Source organism: Myxine glutinosa, unplaced genomic scaffold (assembly GCF_964187855.1).
Source record: "Myxine glutinosa unplaced genomic scaffold, kmMyxGlut1.1 SCAFFOLD_2796, whole genome shotgun sequence".
Lineage (NCBI taxonomy): Eukaryota > Metazoa > Chordata > Myxini > Myxiniformes > Myxinidae > Myxine > Myxine glutinosa.
In genome coordinates, this window is record NW_027618890.1 from 12,501 (window position 1) to 30,591 (window position 18,091).

The 18,091-nt window shown below is 43.1% G+C and overlaps 1 protein-coding gene across 12 annotated transcripts in view; it reads left to right on the plus strand.

Moving 5' to 3' along the window:
* Positions 1-18,091, plus strand: part of LOC137422252 (transducin-like enhancer protein 3) — a 49,890-nt gene that overhangs the window by 9,318 nt on the left and 22,481 nt on the right. For 4 of the 12 annotated variants that reach the window (XM_078769504.1, XM_078769506.1, XM_078769507.1 and 1 more), the window contains one exon: positions 11,891-11,953. In XM_078769504.1, coding sequence (XP_078625630.1) covers positions 11,891-11,953 — 63 coding nt within the window. Of the gene's footprint in view, positions 1-11,890; positions 11,954-14,648; positions 14,757-18,091 lie in introns of all 12 variants that reach the window. The other 8 variants (XM_078769497.1, XM_078769498.1, XM_078769500.1 and 5 more) reach the window with 3 other exon arrangements.

Below are 18,091 nucleotides of genomic sequence, written 5' to 3' on the forward strand. Positions count from 1 at the left end.
GTTAGTTACACTACAACATGTAGCCTCGCTTAAGTTCAGTTATTTCTTCGTAAATGTAAGCGTAGTCCTTTCCTGTGTTAGTTTTGCATTGAGTAGGCCAGTGAAAATTAGGTGTCCTTATGAACAAGTCGACCGTGGCCGAAGGAAGGCGGGGCAGGAGGAGCCATCGGTAAGCATGAGCCGCCAATCAGGGCTCGAGGGGAGTGGCTTACCACTGCGGCAAGAGGCGGGGTTTGGAACATTCGAGTCGGGCTGGGGCGGGGCCATATAACCCTGCTTCGAGCCCCCCCCTCAGATGAGTTCCGAGGCAGATGAGTTGCGCAGCCCATGGAAGGAGTTGAGAACGCGCGTGAGATTGCTTCGTATTGAGTCGTGTCGCCTATGAACCGAGTTACCCCGTTGTACACGAACTCGCCCTGCTCCCCGCGCTCCGCGCAGTATTAATCGCGTGCTGTAAAAGACAACCTGCGCCGGGCCACAGACGCGCGATTTCCTCATGCCTGCCTTCGCCGGGATACGTGCTGTGACCGCCAGAGGGCCACGCCGGGTGAGCTGTTCCCAGAGCGACCGAAGCAGGCGCGTTTGGCACGCGAACATCCTTCCTCCAGCTCCCCGTGTGTGTAAGTGGGTCCATTGTCTGGGAATAAGTAAGAATGACTGAGTTCTGCCCTGTGTCCCTTTCCTTCTACCAATCCTTGTAAATAGTGCAAATAAATCTGTTCTTTCTTCCGATTCAACCGTCCTGTCTTTTCCATCAATGGCCTAGCACGGTACGAATAGAATCGCTCCAATCGGGTTCTAATAGAAAAGTAACAGCACGAGTCACGTGGTACGCATTCCGCTCGGGCGTACTCAATCACGCGTGGTTCGTGCGAGACTCGATCCCCGCTTCTGCTGCGGCGTGGGTACCAAAGGTACTTGTGAATTTGTCCCGAAACCCTTTTCCACGTTTGCCCGGAGGTGGCGACTCGGTCTCGCGGTTTCGAAGACCCAAGGAGAAAAAGGGGTTTAATCTCCCCTTTGTAACGGGAACAGGCTTCGAAGATCCGCAACAATATATTTACTTCCAGCGATGGTATTGCATTGCTTTTATTTTATTTATTTTTTTTGTTACAAAATTTTGTAGGGCTCATGGAAAAGGTTTGACATATATATCCTATGCAGGACAAATATGTTGTGGGGTGTTAGTGGAGTCTCACTTGAATTAAAACTCGATTATAAATAACTACTCGGTGTCTACTAATTACTGCTCAACGACTACTCTCCACTAAAGGCAATCGTTGAGTAGACAAATAATAACAGTGGATGGGGCACTAAATAGTCATATGAATGGAATAGTCATGATAGTCTAAGATATGGAAATGTATGTGGTATGCATATATATATGTATATATTTCTTAGTAAATATTTATTGTATATATTGTATACCTGGTGTTGGGCTAGCGGCTAGGGTGCCGGCTTAGGATCCTAGGATCCTGGGTTCGAATCCCGGTCGATCGCTGAATTAACGCCAGGGGGGTTGACTCAGCCTGTCGTCCTTCCGAGGTCGGCTAATTGAGTACCAGTTCACTGGTAATTCCCTGTTTGTCGTTAAAGGCGGCAAAAAGGGTTGGCGTCAGGAAGGGCATCCGGCCGTAAAACATTGCTTCAAAAAGGGGACCAAAAAACAACAACCACGGTTCCCGAAAAGGCCAACCCCCGCTTTGCGGGGAAAAATGGCCTCTAAAGGTGGTTATTTTATATTTTTTATATATTGTGTATATATATATTGTATGTATATAGTAAATATGTATATATTTATTTCCAGGACCGAATTCTAATTTGGTGTGTGGGTGCAACTAGGCATAAGGAAGAACGCTATTGAAAATTGGGTCGCCATGTCAAAATTCAAGATGGCCACCACCATGTATGTCTGAACCTTGTGAGTGGAATATCTTCAAAAATAAGCGAAGTACCAACTTCTAATCTGGTGTGTGGGTGTATCTAGGCATAAGGAAGAACGCTATTAAAAATTGGGTCGCTACGTCAAAATCCAAGATGGCCGCCTTGCGTCTTCCACTTTGTCAACTCACATCACTTCACCGACGGGGGACCTAGGCGTAACGCTTTCAAATAATGCACCATTTCTTCCAGAAAATTGTTGAAATTAAAATATCTTATTGTATCCACATGTATGTATTTCTTTGGTTTTCAGTAGAACAAAACAAAAAAAGCTGAAAAAATTACTTAATCTTAGCTTATTCCACACAGAAATCCTAAAATGGCCTGGACACTATTATTGGCACTTTTGAGAAGTTGTTAGAAATAATTAGATTTCAAGCAGGTGATTCGCCTTTATTTTGGAATTGAACTCACCTGTGGTGAGTTGCAGGTGCCTGCAATATAAACATAAGGGCAATACCCCTCGCGCTCACCTGGTGGAATAAACAGTATACTGCAGTGACTAAAGGTATTTTAAACCAATGTCAATGGTTGCTAGAAGACAGGACAGCATGTAGAATCATGCTAACATAATCATAAGACTTTAAACAAACAAACAAACAAACAAAAAATACCTATTTTGGGGGGCAATTTCCCCCCCCCACCCACACTCCCCCAACCCTGTATACCTCCTCAGACCCCAATTTTTCTAATCCCCTAAACAAACATTGGTACATCATGGGTGATGAAGGTTATGGTTGCATCGGAATTGTATGTGTAGTTTCAGAGAATAAAGCGAATACTTATTTTGGGGGTCAAAGCTGGACCCACTTTGACCCCCCGTAGTACCCCCTTAGACTTCGATTTTCTTCGTGCCATGAACAAACTTTAGTCACAACATAACAAATATCATTTGTGCCAAGTTTGGTCACAATCCCTTCAACGGTTTCGGAGAAGACGTTGCAAGTGTTTACGCACTGACTGACGGATGGACTGACGACGTGCAATCGCATAAGCTCCCCTGAACTTCGATCCAGGTGAGCTAAAAAAAAAAAAGACTCATTCAACCATTTTGAATGGAGAAAAGAAGTAATTCTGCTGTTTTGTGTCATTGTGTGTACCACAATGAGCATGGAGAAAAGAAAGAAAACCAGAGAATTGTCTAAGGAGGTCAGACACAAGATTGTTGCCAAGCATGGACAATCTCAAGGCTACTAGTCCATCTCCAGATACCTTGATGTTCCCGTGTCCACCATACGAAATGTTATCAGGAAGATTAAAGCCTATGGCACTGTAGCCAACCTCCCTGGACGTGGAGGCAAGGGAAAACTTGATCAAAGATTGCAGCGAAGGATTGTTTGAATGGTGAAGAAATCACCTCGATCAACCGCCAAACAGATTCAAGCTGACCTTCAGACACAAGGTACGACAGTTTCAACTTGCACCATCCGTCACCACCTCAATGAAATGGGGTTCTATTGAGGACCCCACTGCTGTGAGAGAGAGGGAGAGACATAAGAAAGCCCGACTGGAGTTTGCCAAAACACACCTGAACAAGCCAAAATCCTTGTGGGAGAATGTCCTATGGACAGATGAGACCAAATTAGAGTTTTTTGGAAAAGCACATCATCTCTATGTTTACAGAAAACAAAATGAAGCCTTCAAAGAAAAAAAACACCTTTCCTACAGTCAACATGGAGGAGGTTCAGTGATGTTTTGTGGTTGCTTTGCTGCCTCTGGCATTGGGTGCCTTGAATGTGTGCATGGCATCATGAAATCAGGAGATTACCAAGGCATTTTGGAGCACAATGTTCAACCCAGTGTCAGAAAGCTGGGTCTCCGTCAGAGATCATGGGTCTTGCAGCAGGACAATGACCCCAAAGACACTTCAAAAAGCACCCAGGAATGGTTCAAGACAAAACACTGGACTGTTCTGAAGTGGTTTATCCCATTCTGAAGTGGTTCAGAAGTGAAGTTCTAAATCCCATTGAACATCTGTGGGGAGATCTGGAAACAGCAGTTGTGAAAAGGCACCATTCAAATGTGGGAGAACTGGAGCAGTTTGCACAAGAAGAGTGGGTCAAACTGCCAGTAGAGAGGTGTAGGAAGCTCATTCATGGCTATAGGAAGCGCTTGACTGCAGTTATTTTGTCCAAAGGCTAGACTGCAAAGGCCAAACCAAACCAAATATGAAGTCTGGGGTGTCAATGATGTTGTCAATGCCATTTCTTTTTATTCTCTGATTTTAAAGGATATATTAAGTTCTGAATCAAATGCAAAGGTTCTGCAATATTAACAGTGAAATAAAGAATTGTGGAGACCAAATACTTTTGTCAATTTCAACTTATTTTTAGAGATAATTGTGAGTTATTTGAAGTGTGTGTGTGTGTGTGTGTGTGTGTGTGTGTGTGTGTGTGTGTGTGTGTGTGTGTGTGTGTGTGTGTGTGTGTGTGTGTGTGTGTGTGTGTGTGTGTGCGTGCGTGCGGCTTCAAAATGAAGTATAGCTTCATTTATGAAGTTTCATTTATTTACTTTAATGATGGATTTATATTTGAGCAGCTTCATGATGATATATATCGAAAAGAACTTGAATTAAAAAAGGAAAACCAAACTTCCACTTCAGTTTCCTTTTTAGAATTACAAATTGATATCCATAATAATAAATTTCACACCAAATTATTTGATAAACGAGATGCTTTTCCATTCCACATTGTCCGAATACCTTTCTTAGATAGCAACATTCCCAAAAAGCTATTTTATGGTACGGTTGCAGGTGAAATAATTAGGACTGTGAGAGCAACCACACACAGCTCTGAACTGGTCACTAAATTACAACAACTAGTCAGACGTATGTTAGCACAGGGGGCTGCAGTTGGTAGATTAAAACAAGTTTTCTTTAAAATCACAAAACGACACCAAATCGAATTAGTGAAATACAATACGAATAGTAAAAATATTATTCATGAGATCTTTATGTAAATACAGTACAATATAATAATTAAATATACTACAAGCATTGATGGGTTGACTGACTGTCTGGCCGCAACTGAGGTTGTGGATCCACTGATTTACCATGAATTGATGTGGATCCATGATCGAGGTTGTGGATCCGCCGTTTGGAGAGGTCCTGGGCTGAAAGGATCGAAATCTCGAGGAAGAACGGTGCCCAGCTGATGATCCATGCAGTCGGGAAACTAGTCAGTTGCTTACGGGTTAACGTTCTTGCTTTAGGTGGAGAAACTATGTTTGAGGTTTACAATTTAAATAAAGTTGAATATGGGATGTTGTAAAATTAACATCATTTACAACAATCCTTTAAATTATTTAAGTTTAGGAACAATCGATACTGTACAATTGTGTGTGTGTGTGTGTGGTGTGTGTTAAAGAGGGATAAAATTGTAAGGAATAGAAATGAAAAAACGAGATTGTGTGTGTGTGTCAGTGTCAATTACCAAATAAGAGGTGCCTGAGGTGCATACTCCCACCGGGACGGCATGTTGGTTCACTTTCTTGTACGCCTCCACTCTCGGCAGTGGGTGACCAACTGATAAAGGCATTATATGACGATGCATTCCGGTCCTTTGGGTTAGAACGCATGTGTTAGGTTGACCACGTACTTCAGCTTTTGGGCTGTAGTAGTACGTGTATGCTTGTGGAACAGGCCTGTTCGACTGTGTACTTTGGCTGTGGGTCAAGGTGCATATCCCAAGCTTGTTAAAATGTTTCCATTATTTTCCTTTTTATCGATTAAAAAAAGGCTTGAACCATAAGTAGTTGGTCAACTGATAAAGTTATGGTATGATGATGCATTCTGCCCTTGTGTGCTGGTATATATGCATTGGTATGATGATGCATTCTGCCCTTGTGTGCTAGTATATATGCATTGGTATGATGATGCATTCTGCCCTTGTGTGCTAGTGTATAAGCATTGGTATGATGATGCATTCTGCCCTTGTGTGCTAGTATATATGCATTGGTATGATGAGGCATTCTGCCCTTGTGTGCTAGTATATATGCATTGGTATGATGATGCATTCTGCCCTTGTGTGCTAGTATATATGCATTGGTATGATGATGCATTCTGCCCTTGTGTGCTAGTATATATGCATTGGTATGATGATGCATTCTGCCCTTGTGTGCTAGTATATATGCATTGGTATGATGATGCATTCTTCCCTTGTGTGCTAGTACATATGCATTGGTATGATGATGCATTCTGCCCTTGTGTGCTGGTATATATGCATTGGTATGATGATGCATTCTGCCCTTGTGTACTGGTATATATGCATTGGTATGATGATGCATTCTGCCCTTGTATGCTAGTATATATGCATTGCTATGATGATGCATTCTGCCCTTGCATGCGAAGATGTATGCATTGGAATGATTATGCATTCTGCCCTTGTGTGCTCGTATATATGCATTGGTGTGATGATGCATTCTGCCCTTGTGTGCTGGTATATATGCATTGCTATGATGATGCATTCTTCCCTTGTGTGCTCGTATATATGCATTGGTATGATGATGCATTCTGCCCTTGTGTGCTGGTATATATGCATTGGTATGATGATGCATTCTGCCTTTGTGTGCCTGTATATATGCATTGGTATGATGATGCATTCTGCCCTTGTGTGCTAGTATATATGCATTGCTATGATGATGCATTCTGCCCTTGCATGCTAAGATGTATGCATTGGAATGATTATGCATTCTGCCCTTGTGTGCTCGTATATATGCATTGGTATGATGATGCATTCTGCCCTTGTTTGCTAACATGTATGCATTGGTATGATGATGCATTCTGCCCTTGTGTGTTCGTATGTATGCATTGGTTTGATGATGCATTCTGCCCTTGTGTGCTAGTACATATGTATTGGTTTGATGATGCATTCTGCCCTTGTGTGCCAGTACATATGTATTGGTTTGATGATGCATTCTGCCCTTGTGTGCTGGTATATATGCATTGGTATGATGATGCATTTTGCCCTTGTGTGCTAACATGTATGGATTGGTATGATGATGCATTCTGCCCTTGTGTGCTCGTATATATGCATTGGTATGATGATGCATTCTGCCCTTGTGTGTGTGCTAAGATGTATGCATTGGTATGCTGATGCATTCTGCCCTTGTGTGCTCGTATATATGCATTGGTATGATGATGCATTCTGCCCTTGTGTGCTAACATGTATGCATTGGTATGAAGCTGCATTCTGCCCTTGTGTGCTAAGATGTATGCATTGGTATGATGATGCATTCTGCCCTTGTGTGCTCGTATGTATGCATTGGTTTGATGATGCATTCTGCCCTTGTGTGCTAGTATATATGCATTGGTATGATGCTGCATTCTGCCCTTGTGTGCTGTATGTGTGCATTGGTATGATGATGCATTCTGCCCTTGTGTGCTAGTATATATGCATTGGTATGATGCTGCATTCTGCCCTTGTGTGCTCGTATATATGCATTGGTATGATGATGCATTCTGCCCTTGTGTGCTACTATATATGCATTGCTATGATGATGCATTCTGCCCTTGCATGCTAAGGTGTATGCATTGGAATGATTATGCATTCTGCCCTTGTGTGCTCGTATATATGCATTGGTATGATGATGCATTCTGCCCTTGTTTGCTGACATGTATGCATTGGTATGATGATGCATTCTGCCCTTGTGGGCTAAGATGTATGCATTGGTATGATGATGCATTCTTCCCTTGTGTGCTGTATGTATGCATTGGTATGATGCTGCATTCTGCCCTTGTGTGCTGTATGTATGCATTGGTTTGATGATGCATTCTGCCTTTGTGGGCTAGTATACATGCATTGGTATGTTGATGCATTCTGTCAATTGTGTGCTAGTATACATGCATTGGTATGATGATGCATTCTGCCCTTGTGTGCTCGTATGTATGCATTGGTTTGATGATGCATTCTGCCCTTGTGTGCTAGTACATATGTATTGGTTTGATGATGCATTCTGCCCTTGTGTGCTAGTACATATGCATTGGTATGATGCTGCATTCTGCCCTTGTGTGCTGTATGTATGCATTGGTATGATGATGCATTCTGCCCTTGTGTGCTGTATGTATGCATTGGTATGATGATGCATTCTGCCCTTGTGTGCTAAGATGTATGCATTGGTATGATGATGCATTCTGCCCTTGTGTGCTGGTATATATGCATTGGTATGATGATGCATTCTGCCCTTCTGTGCTGGTACATATGCATTGGTATGATGATGCATTCTGCCCTTGTGTGCTGGTATATATGCATTGGTATGATGATGCATTCTGCCCTTGTGTGCTAACATGTATGCATTGGTATGATGATGCATTCTGCCCTTGTGTGCTCGTATATATGCATTGGTATGATGATGCATTCTTCCCTTGTGTGCTGGTATATATGCATTGGTATGATGATGCATTCTGCCCTTGTGTGCTAACATGTATGCATTGGTATGATGATGCATTCTGCCCTTGTGTGCTGGTATATATGCATTGGTATGATGATGCATTCTGCCCTTGTGTGCTAACATGTATGCATTGGTATGATGATGCATTCTGCCCTTGTGTGTGTGCTAACATGTATGCATTGGTATGATGATGCATTCTGCCCTTGTGTGCTAACATGTATGCATTGGTATGATGATGCATTCTGCCCTTGTGTGCTGGTATATATACATTGGTATGATGATGCATTCTGCCCTTGTGTGCTAACATGTATGCATTGGTATGATGATGCATTCTGCCCTTGTGTGCTCGTATATATGCATTGGTATGATGATGCATTCTTCCCTTGTGTGCTGGTATATATGCATTGGTATGATGATGCATTCTGCCCTTGTGTGCTAACATGTATGCATTGGTATGAAGCTGCATTCTGCCATTGTGTGTGTGCTAACATGTATGCATTGGTATGATGATGCATTCTGCCCTTGTGGGCTAAGATGTATGCATTGGTATGAAGCTGCATTCTGCCCTTGTGTGCTCATATACATGCATTGGTATGATGATGCATTCTGCCTTCGTGGGCTAGTGTGTATGCATTGGTATGATGATGCATTCTGCCCTTGTGTGCTGAGATGTATGCATTGGTATGATGATGCATTCTGCCCTTGTGTGCTCGTATGTATGCATTGGTGTGATGATGCATTCTGCCCTTGTGTGCTGTATGTATGCATTGGTATGATGATGCATTCTGCCCTTGTGTGCTGTATGTATGCATTGGTTTGATGCATTCTGCCCTTGTGTGCTAAGATGTATGCATTGGTATGATGATGCATTCTGCCCTTGTGTGCTAAGATGTATGCATTGGAATGATGATGCATTCTGCCCTTGTGTGCTGGTATATATGCATTGGTATGGTGATGCATTCTGCCCTTGTGTGCTGGTATATATGCATTGGTATGATGATGCATTCTGCCCTTGTGTGCTGGTATATATGCATTGGTATGATGATGCATTCTGCCCTTGTGTGCTGGTACATATGCATTGGTATGATGATGCATTCTGCCCTTGTGTGCTGGTATATATGCATTGGTATGATGATGCATTCTGCCCTTGTGTGCTAACATGTATGCATTGGTATGATGATGCATTCTGCCCTTGTGTGCTCGTATATATGCATTGGTATGATGATGCATTCTTCCCTTGTGTGCTGGTATATATGCATTGGTATGATGATGCATTCTGCCCTTGTGTGCTAACATGTATGCATTGGTATGATGATGCATTCTGCCCTTGTGTGTGTGCTAACATGTATGCATTGGTATGATGATGCATTCTGCCCTTGTGTGCTAACATGTATGCATTGGTATGATGATGCATTCTGCCCTTGTGTGCTGGTATATATGCATTGGTATGATGATGCATTCTGCCCTTGTGTGCTAACATGTATGCATTGGTATGATGATGCATTCTGCCATTGTGTGTGTGCTAACATGTATGCATTGGTATGATGATGCATTCTGCCCTTGTGGGCTAAGATGTATGCATTGGTATAATGATGCATTCTGCCCTTGTGTGCTAAGATGTATGCATTGGAATGATGATGCATTCTGCCATTGTGTGTGTGCTAACATGTATGCATTGGTATGATGATGCATTCTGCCCTTGTGGGCTCATATGTATGCATTGGTATGAAGCTGCATTCTGCCCTTGTGTGCTAAGAGTATGCATTGGTATGATGATGCATTCTGCCCTTGTGTGCTCATATACATGCATTGGTATGATGATGCATTCTGCCTTCGTGGGCTAGTGTGTATGCATTGGTATGATGATGCATTCTGCCCTTGTGTGCTCGTATGTATGCATTGGTGTGATGATGCATTCTGCCCTTGTGGGCTAAGATGTATGCATTGGTATGATGATGCATTCTGCCCTCGTGTGCTCGTATGTATGCATTGGTATGATGATGCATTCTGCCCTTGTGGGCTTGTATATATGTGTTTGTTTGGTTATGTACTCTAGCCTTCGGGCTGAGTGCATGTGTATATTAGTTTGACTAGCTTTGTTGTACTGTTCGTGATTTTAATTTTAATTTTTAATAAAAAAGACCCTCATATAAAGCCAATGTGGTCTCTGATGTATTTTTAAATTGCCATTATCCTTGGCCTTACAGCTAAGGTTCATGTGTGTTAGTTTGACAAAGAAGCTTTGTTTGACCATGTACTTTGGTCTTGGGACTATGTGCACAGTCTTTGTTTTGTTGTAATGTTGTTGTTGTTTTTCAAACCTATTGTTAAAAAAATAGGCATCTCTCAACAGAAATGATGGCCAGGGAGACAAAAATGCGTCCGTGGATTGATTCCTTTCCCCAGGCGGTGGGCTGACAGTACCAAACAAAAAAGTCTTATGAAGCCATGTAGGTTGACTGATCCTGCGGTTAGCAGTGTTGCAGCTGACGCTGCATTAGGCAGTGGGTGGTTTGTGTTTTTCACAAATTGAAACTGAGCTGCATTGCCCATTTAATGTGTATATATATATATATATATTATATATATATATATATATATATATATATATATATATATATATATATATATATATATATATATATATATATATATATATATATATATATATATATATATATATATATATATATATTTATATATATATATTTATATATAGACATTTTAAAAATATAGAAATACACAGGCATGTTGTTATGCTTTTTTGTGAACATATTTTTTAACTATGTATTGTGAATATCTCTTTTGTGTTTAACCTTTGTGATCCACTCATGTCAATAAGAGTTTGAAACCGAGGTTCCATTATCATGAGCTAACATGTTCAGATGGGAATGCCAAACAGACAAACCCATACTTTTGTGTACGTGAGGGTTAGTGGTTTTTCTCTCAAAGTCGAGACCCACATCGCACCCATAAATTAGGTTGTCCCATAAATTAGGGAGTTCGTTTTTCTTTTGGGGCTGTTTTTAATATCAAACTTGTTTGTTAATTTTTTTCTTTACTTTTTTAATGATAAAGTGGTCCACGCTGCTTCCTGGTTTCCGAATTGGCAGACTTGATTCCGCTCGACAGTACGCAATGAGCACTGATCTAATGGGGATTATGCGAAGGCTGACACACCAACGGGCCCACTCAGCACAAACCAAAATGGGGATGCCAAACAGTGTCGTCACAAAGTACAATTGTTGGAATGAACATTTTGCTTCTCATTTTGCATGGGCCTTGCCGTACAGGCACTAAGATGTTTCTTCGAATCAGAATGCTGTTGGCAATTCCTTACAATGAGATTGCATGCCAGGCTAGCATTTTTAGATTAATATATTGATTGCTCGTCTTCTTGGAGCTGTGAGAATATACAAGCAGATTACTGTTTCAATGCAAACATTATGCCTATGCATAGCTTTATGGACCATAATACATTAGTTTGATATATTTGTTGAAATCACCACCGCCCCCCTTCCCTAATCCCACCCAACCCCCTTTTCACTATTTCTTGGTGCAGACTGAAATCGCAAAAAGGCTAAACGCGATCATCGCCCAAGTCATCCCATTCCTTTCACAAGAGGTAAGTGTCTACCTCCGTGGCCTAACAGCTCTTTCGCCTTGTGTCCTCCCTCCCTCCTTGCACCTCTTCTTGCATCCGCCTTTTCTGCTCGCCTCGCCCTGGTGCGCTTTGTCCCGCCTTTTGTACGCAGATGGTATAATGAGCGTGAGAGATGTCATTAACAGCGTGAGGTCGGCTCTGGGACGCATTGTGTCTTGCTGAACATACCATTCACAGGACTATTTTTGGAGGGTTCCAATTTGCATGCTTTCATTCGGCACTTAGGCTCAAAGGATGGGCTCGCATATTAAGGATATAATAATTCTTCGGCCAACGTAGAAACACCTTGACGCCTTCCAGGTGGTTGTTAAAATGCAGCATTAATTGCCAGATTGTTTGCAAAAAGAGACGTCAATTAAGTTGTTTTTGATAGGAGCAAGGCAGACTTCAGATGCCAAGACATTAGTCGGTGCTTTACGTGCAGAATGTGCGTAATATATAATAAATAATACCAGCAAAAAAGATGAATGGGGGTAGGTGAGAGAGGTACAGGTGGGGGGTGGGGCGTGAGGTGAAGGTGTAAGGAGAGGTGGGAAAATTATATTTTATTTATCTGGTGAACAGGATGTAAACCTTGCAGTTTGCTTGAGGTATGTTAGAATTAATGTTTAAAAAAAAAAAAAAATATTACAATGTTTATCATCACTTCAAGAGTGGATGAAAGACAGTAACCTGCAAGTAAGAGGGTTGAGTTCGGTAGGATTAATGGGGGTTCAGAAAAGATCACAGTTAGGGGTGAAGGATCACATGAGATTGTTGGACACCACATGGTTGAAGGCCCGAAGGGAAGCCTGCGATTATACCACGTCCAGAGGCAATTCCACATATGCGAGAAAATAAGAACAAAGGAGTGAGGTGTGCAGTCGGCCTGGTTTTTGCAGGTTTCACCAGAAAGGGGTTCTTGGAAGAATGTGTGCATTCTGGACATGTTGAAAACGGTCAGAGGGCTGAGAGAGCAGAGAGAGCGAGACTGGAGGAGAGTTGGTTAAAAAAAACAGAGGCCATTGACCTGTCTGCGATGTGAGAGCAGCACGCGTTGTGCTTCCGCTTCGTCGTGGTTGATTTGACTGATGTTACGAGCTTTAGTTTCCACAGAATCCAGAAGAGACTGATGTGTTGCTGGGATGCCAGCTCATAGGGGAGAGCAGTACTCCATTGAGCAACAGACAAAGGCCTTGTAGGTAATCACTTGGAACAAAGGAGGTTGCCTAACCCTAACCCTAACTGTAACCCTAACCCTAACAACCCTAACCCTAACCCTTCCCTTCGGGCCTACGACTGATTTTGAAGACCAGAATGGTCACGGCTGATAGGCCTAGAAGTTCAAGAGCTTGAACTTCTTCCATTGGTTCACCGTGGATATAAATAGTTGGGTTAGTTCGACGATTCTTCCAGAGCGAGGCTTGAGGTGAGACTGAGGTGTTCCAGGATTGAAGAACACATTCCATTCATCAGACCAACATCAAATAATTTCCAGATCACTAGAGAGTGACCCAGCTGCTGTCTGCTCATAAGACAGGGTACTGCTGTATGACATCACGTGGGGTAATCTGCAAAAAGGAAGAGAGGGTTTTCCAGAGCATCTGAGAGGCCGTTATTTATGTGAAGAAGAAGCCCGTGCCCGAGACATGAATTGATGCTTTGACGCAAATTTGTGTTTAACATCAATTGACGCCATTTATGACCATTTTCTGGGATATATTGTGCATGCTTGGAAAAACTAGTGAAAGTGGTCACTTGAGTGTTACTCTCCACAAGATTGATATCGAATACTTTTCAAGAGTGTTACCTGTGTGCTACGCTACAATTGTCAAAATGATGACTTTCGAGCTTTCAGAGAGCTCTGAGGGCATTTTTCCTGTTATTTTTGTTTTAAACTAGAGCAATGCAAAAGGTTTTGTTTATGCTTTGGCAAAACTTTCTTATTGCTGTTGTTTTCTACTTTGCTATTTGGAGAGGAACACACAGCTATTTTTTCTATCCCTTGTCGGCACTTGTGCTTTTTGCTTCAGTCCAACACAAGTATGGCGATAACGCTCTTCCGTAGGAGAATGGAGTCTGATTGGCATTTGGACAGTTAAATGAACGTGGTACATGTTTCCTCCCTCATTTCGTGCACGTTGGGATTACGTGTCGTTCTTAGTCCAGGAATAGGCAGGTTTTATTAATTATATTTCTCATCGGTCAATTCAAATTTTCTTTTTTCCCATGTCGATCATTTGTGCAGCAGGTCACTATGAGGTTGAGCTTGTAGCTGGTTGTGTAGTTTAACCTACGATGAGTACCCATGGTTTTGCAGATAACTGCATCTTTGGCTGTATTTGTACACTAAACTTTATGCGCACGTCCATTCAAGGTGTTTAGGGGTCATTTCATTTTACCTGCGTAGGGTTATAGGGGAGTGAAGACCAATGACCCCAAAATATCTAGGAATTGTACCCCTACCCCATCCCCCTCCACGGTTGGATTACCATCTCCACATTGGCTTTGGATCGTGGGAGAATTGTCTGTCACTCCACCATCTGTGAATTTGTGCGACCAAGATGTCTCGGCAAGGGGATTCTTACGTTGCTCAAGAGCCACTGTGTTCAGAAGCCGGAACCAGCAGAAACGACTTCTGCTAACCTGCCCTCTCCTCGTGCTCCCTTACCCGCAGCACCAGCAGCAGGTGGCACAGGCGGTGGAGCGCGCTAAGCAGGTGACTATGGCTGAGCTGAATGCTATCATCGGGGTACGTGGCCTGCAGAGCCCCCCAGTCAGCGCCGTGTGTATCCCTCTCTTGTACACCTCTTCCGCCCACGCCCGGCCATAGAGACGTCAGCACCTGCAGCGACTTATTCTGGGCTCACTTTTGTAGGGATTGCTGCGTTTTGCACAGGCTGTGTGCGCAAGACCTAGTCCGTTGGTTGGGCATAGGCATTGACAACATTTTTAGGCCTCGACTTTTGGATGTGTGACCTGGCATTGTGAAGGGAGCCTCGGCAGACGTAGGCCGTTTTGAATTATTTGCAGATTATTTTATTGTGCCGCTGTACCATCATGCGATACGGGATCAAAAATAGCTGGTACTGGTTTCCAAGCCAGCTCATGAAACCACATGCTTTGGGAGCTTTGAAGGTGTGAATTTGGCAGTCATGCTTCCTCGTGATTGAGGCTTACACAGAATGAACTAGAAATGACTCTCTCACGCTCATTGGGTCGACATGCCTAACTTGATGGCCAGACAGAAGTGAATTGATCCACAAACTTTATTATCTGAAGGATATTTGCTCGGGCTTCTGGTTTTTATTTGTTTTCATTCTTTCCTTTTGAAGCGTTGTGGCTGTGAATACTCTGCGCTGTAGTGATAGGATACCGATTGCATTCGTGAGGAAAGACCATACTAAAGTCCAGCTGTTGATAAATGTCCACCGGGGTCCACTTTGCCCATTGCTTATCTTACCTCCTCATTTGAGGCAACAATAGGGGGACTTGGAGGTCAAAAGTGGTTTCCCAGAGGTGCTGCAAGCATTTTGTGTTCTTGTAATGACAGAGGTATACAATTTGAAGTTTAATTAGGATTGCTTGCAATTCCCTACCTACCTTCGTAGAGCAGCTGATGTCTTGCCATTCATCCCCCTTCCCCACACTTCATCCCTACCTACCCGCCCCCAATGGTGCATTATGCTAATGTGTTGGTTGTTCTAATGACTTGGGAGTGCAGAGCGCTGTTCACTCAGCCACTTTAATTGGTCATTTGAAGGGTCCCTCTTCCCTAATGTTTTACCCCCGCTTGGGAACGGATCTTTCAAATGATAATTAGATGTTCTGCTGCATTGGAATTAATCCTTGCTTTCTGGAAACCGTCGATAAGACGTCCCACGTTGTCATCGAATATCCCGACCGTAAGGTTTGATTTGGTATTTGCTCCACGAGATCTTCTTGGTACACATTTTGTTTATGGCGTATGCTCGATTCGCTCACCCTATATCAGAAACCAGACTATTTAGTTGCCGAGTCAATAAACTTTTCTGACATTGGAACATTTTGGGCAACCCTGCATTGTTCACCAAATGTAAGACTGATGTACGCGCAGCTATGAGCAGCGTAGCAATAATCTTGCAACACAAAGTGTGGCAAAGCCTTTAAATTTGCATATTTTCAGAGCTTTAGGATCAGCTCTATTATCTAGATCTGCTTAATAGCCAGCTGGGAAAGCTCCATTTGTATCTTGGCTTCATTCTCATCTGTTTTGCATGGCCTTGCTCTGTGCACCCGCTGACCCCCGGGCTAACACACTCCTCGGGGAAGCCATAATCTGTAACGGATAATCCGCTCGTCCAGAGGATTACTCTGCCAAAGCCCATCAGTTTGTGCCAGGGCCCAGAGGCAGGTCACGGGTATCAGCGAGCTGGCTGGCGCCATGGTGTGGGAATCGATGAATGGAGTTTCCTAGCGAGGTGCACAGACACGACGATAAGGACATTCTATTATGATGTACATTTCGTGCAACGATTTCCAATAGTCCTGGGTGGCAGAGCTCTCTCGATGAACTTCTGAACATACGTTTTGTGAGGGAGAGGTGGAAGAGTAGGTAGTTGTGTCCGTCATGACGTATGGAAACGGCATCAATTTTAGACACGCATTCAGCTGGCACTTTCATAAATATTTACCATGACCTCTGTATGCAGACACTGTCAACAAAAAATGGCTGCACTTCATTTTGATTGAGGGAAGAGTCTGTGTAGGCTGCCTGAGGTATGAGTGACCTTGGTTGACCCCATTGTGGCCCTAGCTGGCGGCAGTCATCTCAGGCGTTGTCTGCTCTTGCACCATTGCCTTTGAAACTATGTGGGTGGCGGTGCATTGCCAGCTGCGCTTCTAATTATCAACCATGTTGGGTAATAGTGCGGACATTAAGCAAATGAACAGGCATGATGGGGAGCGTGTCACGTGCAAGTTAGAGCGTGATTAGACCCGGGCCACCTTAGCGTTTGCACTAGAAAGTTGCCATTGCTTTACCACCTATAATTTCTTGTAGACGGATTGGTGGAATGCAGTAATTGCTTAGCGAAGCACAAGTACATGCTTCGGGCATTATTCTTTATATATGATGACACAAATTATCGATCTGGCATTCTTTGTCCTACGTGGTTTTTGTTACCCATTTTGCATTCACCGTATTTTGGCTCAAAGCCACTGCACCCCATCCTACCCCTTTACCTCTCATTTTATATAAATAAACAACATGCTGCTTCGGGAAATATGTGTGGTCTGGTGTGTGGCAGAACCACCTGGATCCAATCGAAGGATGTATGTCGCATATTATCCCATGATGAAAGAAAGCACTTCTTCAGAGTGGAACACGACCTTTGCAAAACTCAACACAACCGACAATCATTACGCATTCTGTCCCAGGCTTGGCAAAGGGGCTGTTTCAGGTGCGAAAGGCTAAACGCGACCAGATGCATCTTGGATCAAATGCCACCATTTGTGTATTGCTCGCACTGAATGAGGGGTTCCGAGAGGCAGCACCTGGGCGAACAACGTGTGAGTGCAACTGATTCCCCCTCGAGAGAACGAAAAATTGCTGACCTGTACTCACCCAGAGAGTGTTCCACTAACCTGTGTCTGCGCTTCATGTTTGAAGCTTGTGTAATGTAATTGCATGTGCCTGCTGCACTCAGTGGTGCATGGGCTTTGGAGATTTCCCAGTTCTGTGGAGGCCTTAACACTAGTTTTCTAGGCCAAACCAATTAACCAGGTCATACTCTGGTTTGGCTCACTCATTCATTATTCCCAACTGCTGGTGGTGCTGCCATCAAAGAGAAACTCGAGTCACTCCAGTTTAAGGCAATTATCACTATGGCAGCCGTTCTCTTGAAGAGGCAGGATAAAGGACTAAAGTAATGCAGATGATGATGATGATGTGTAGGAAGGGAGCAGGAATGGAAGGTAGGGGGGAGCGCAGTAAGAGGGGTGTGTCACAGGGTGTCGTATAACAGCCATGGTAATTTGTAGGCCTAAATCAAAAGCAATTTATGTCAACTTGATGATTTTAACCAGTATGACGCCAGAAGTCAAAGGGCCAGCACTTTTCAAATGAAAGGAAGTACTTGA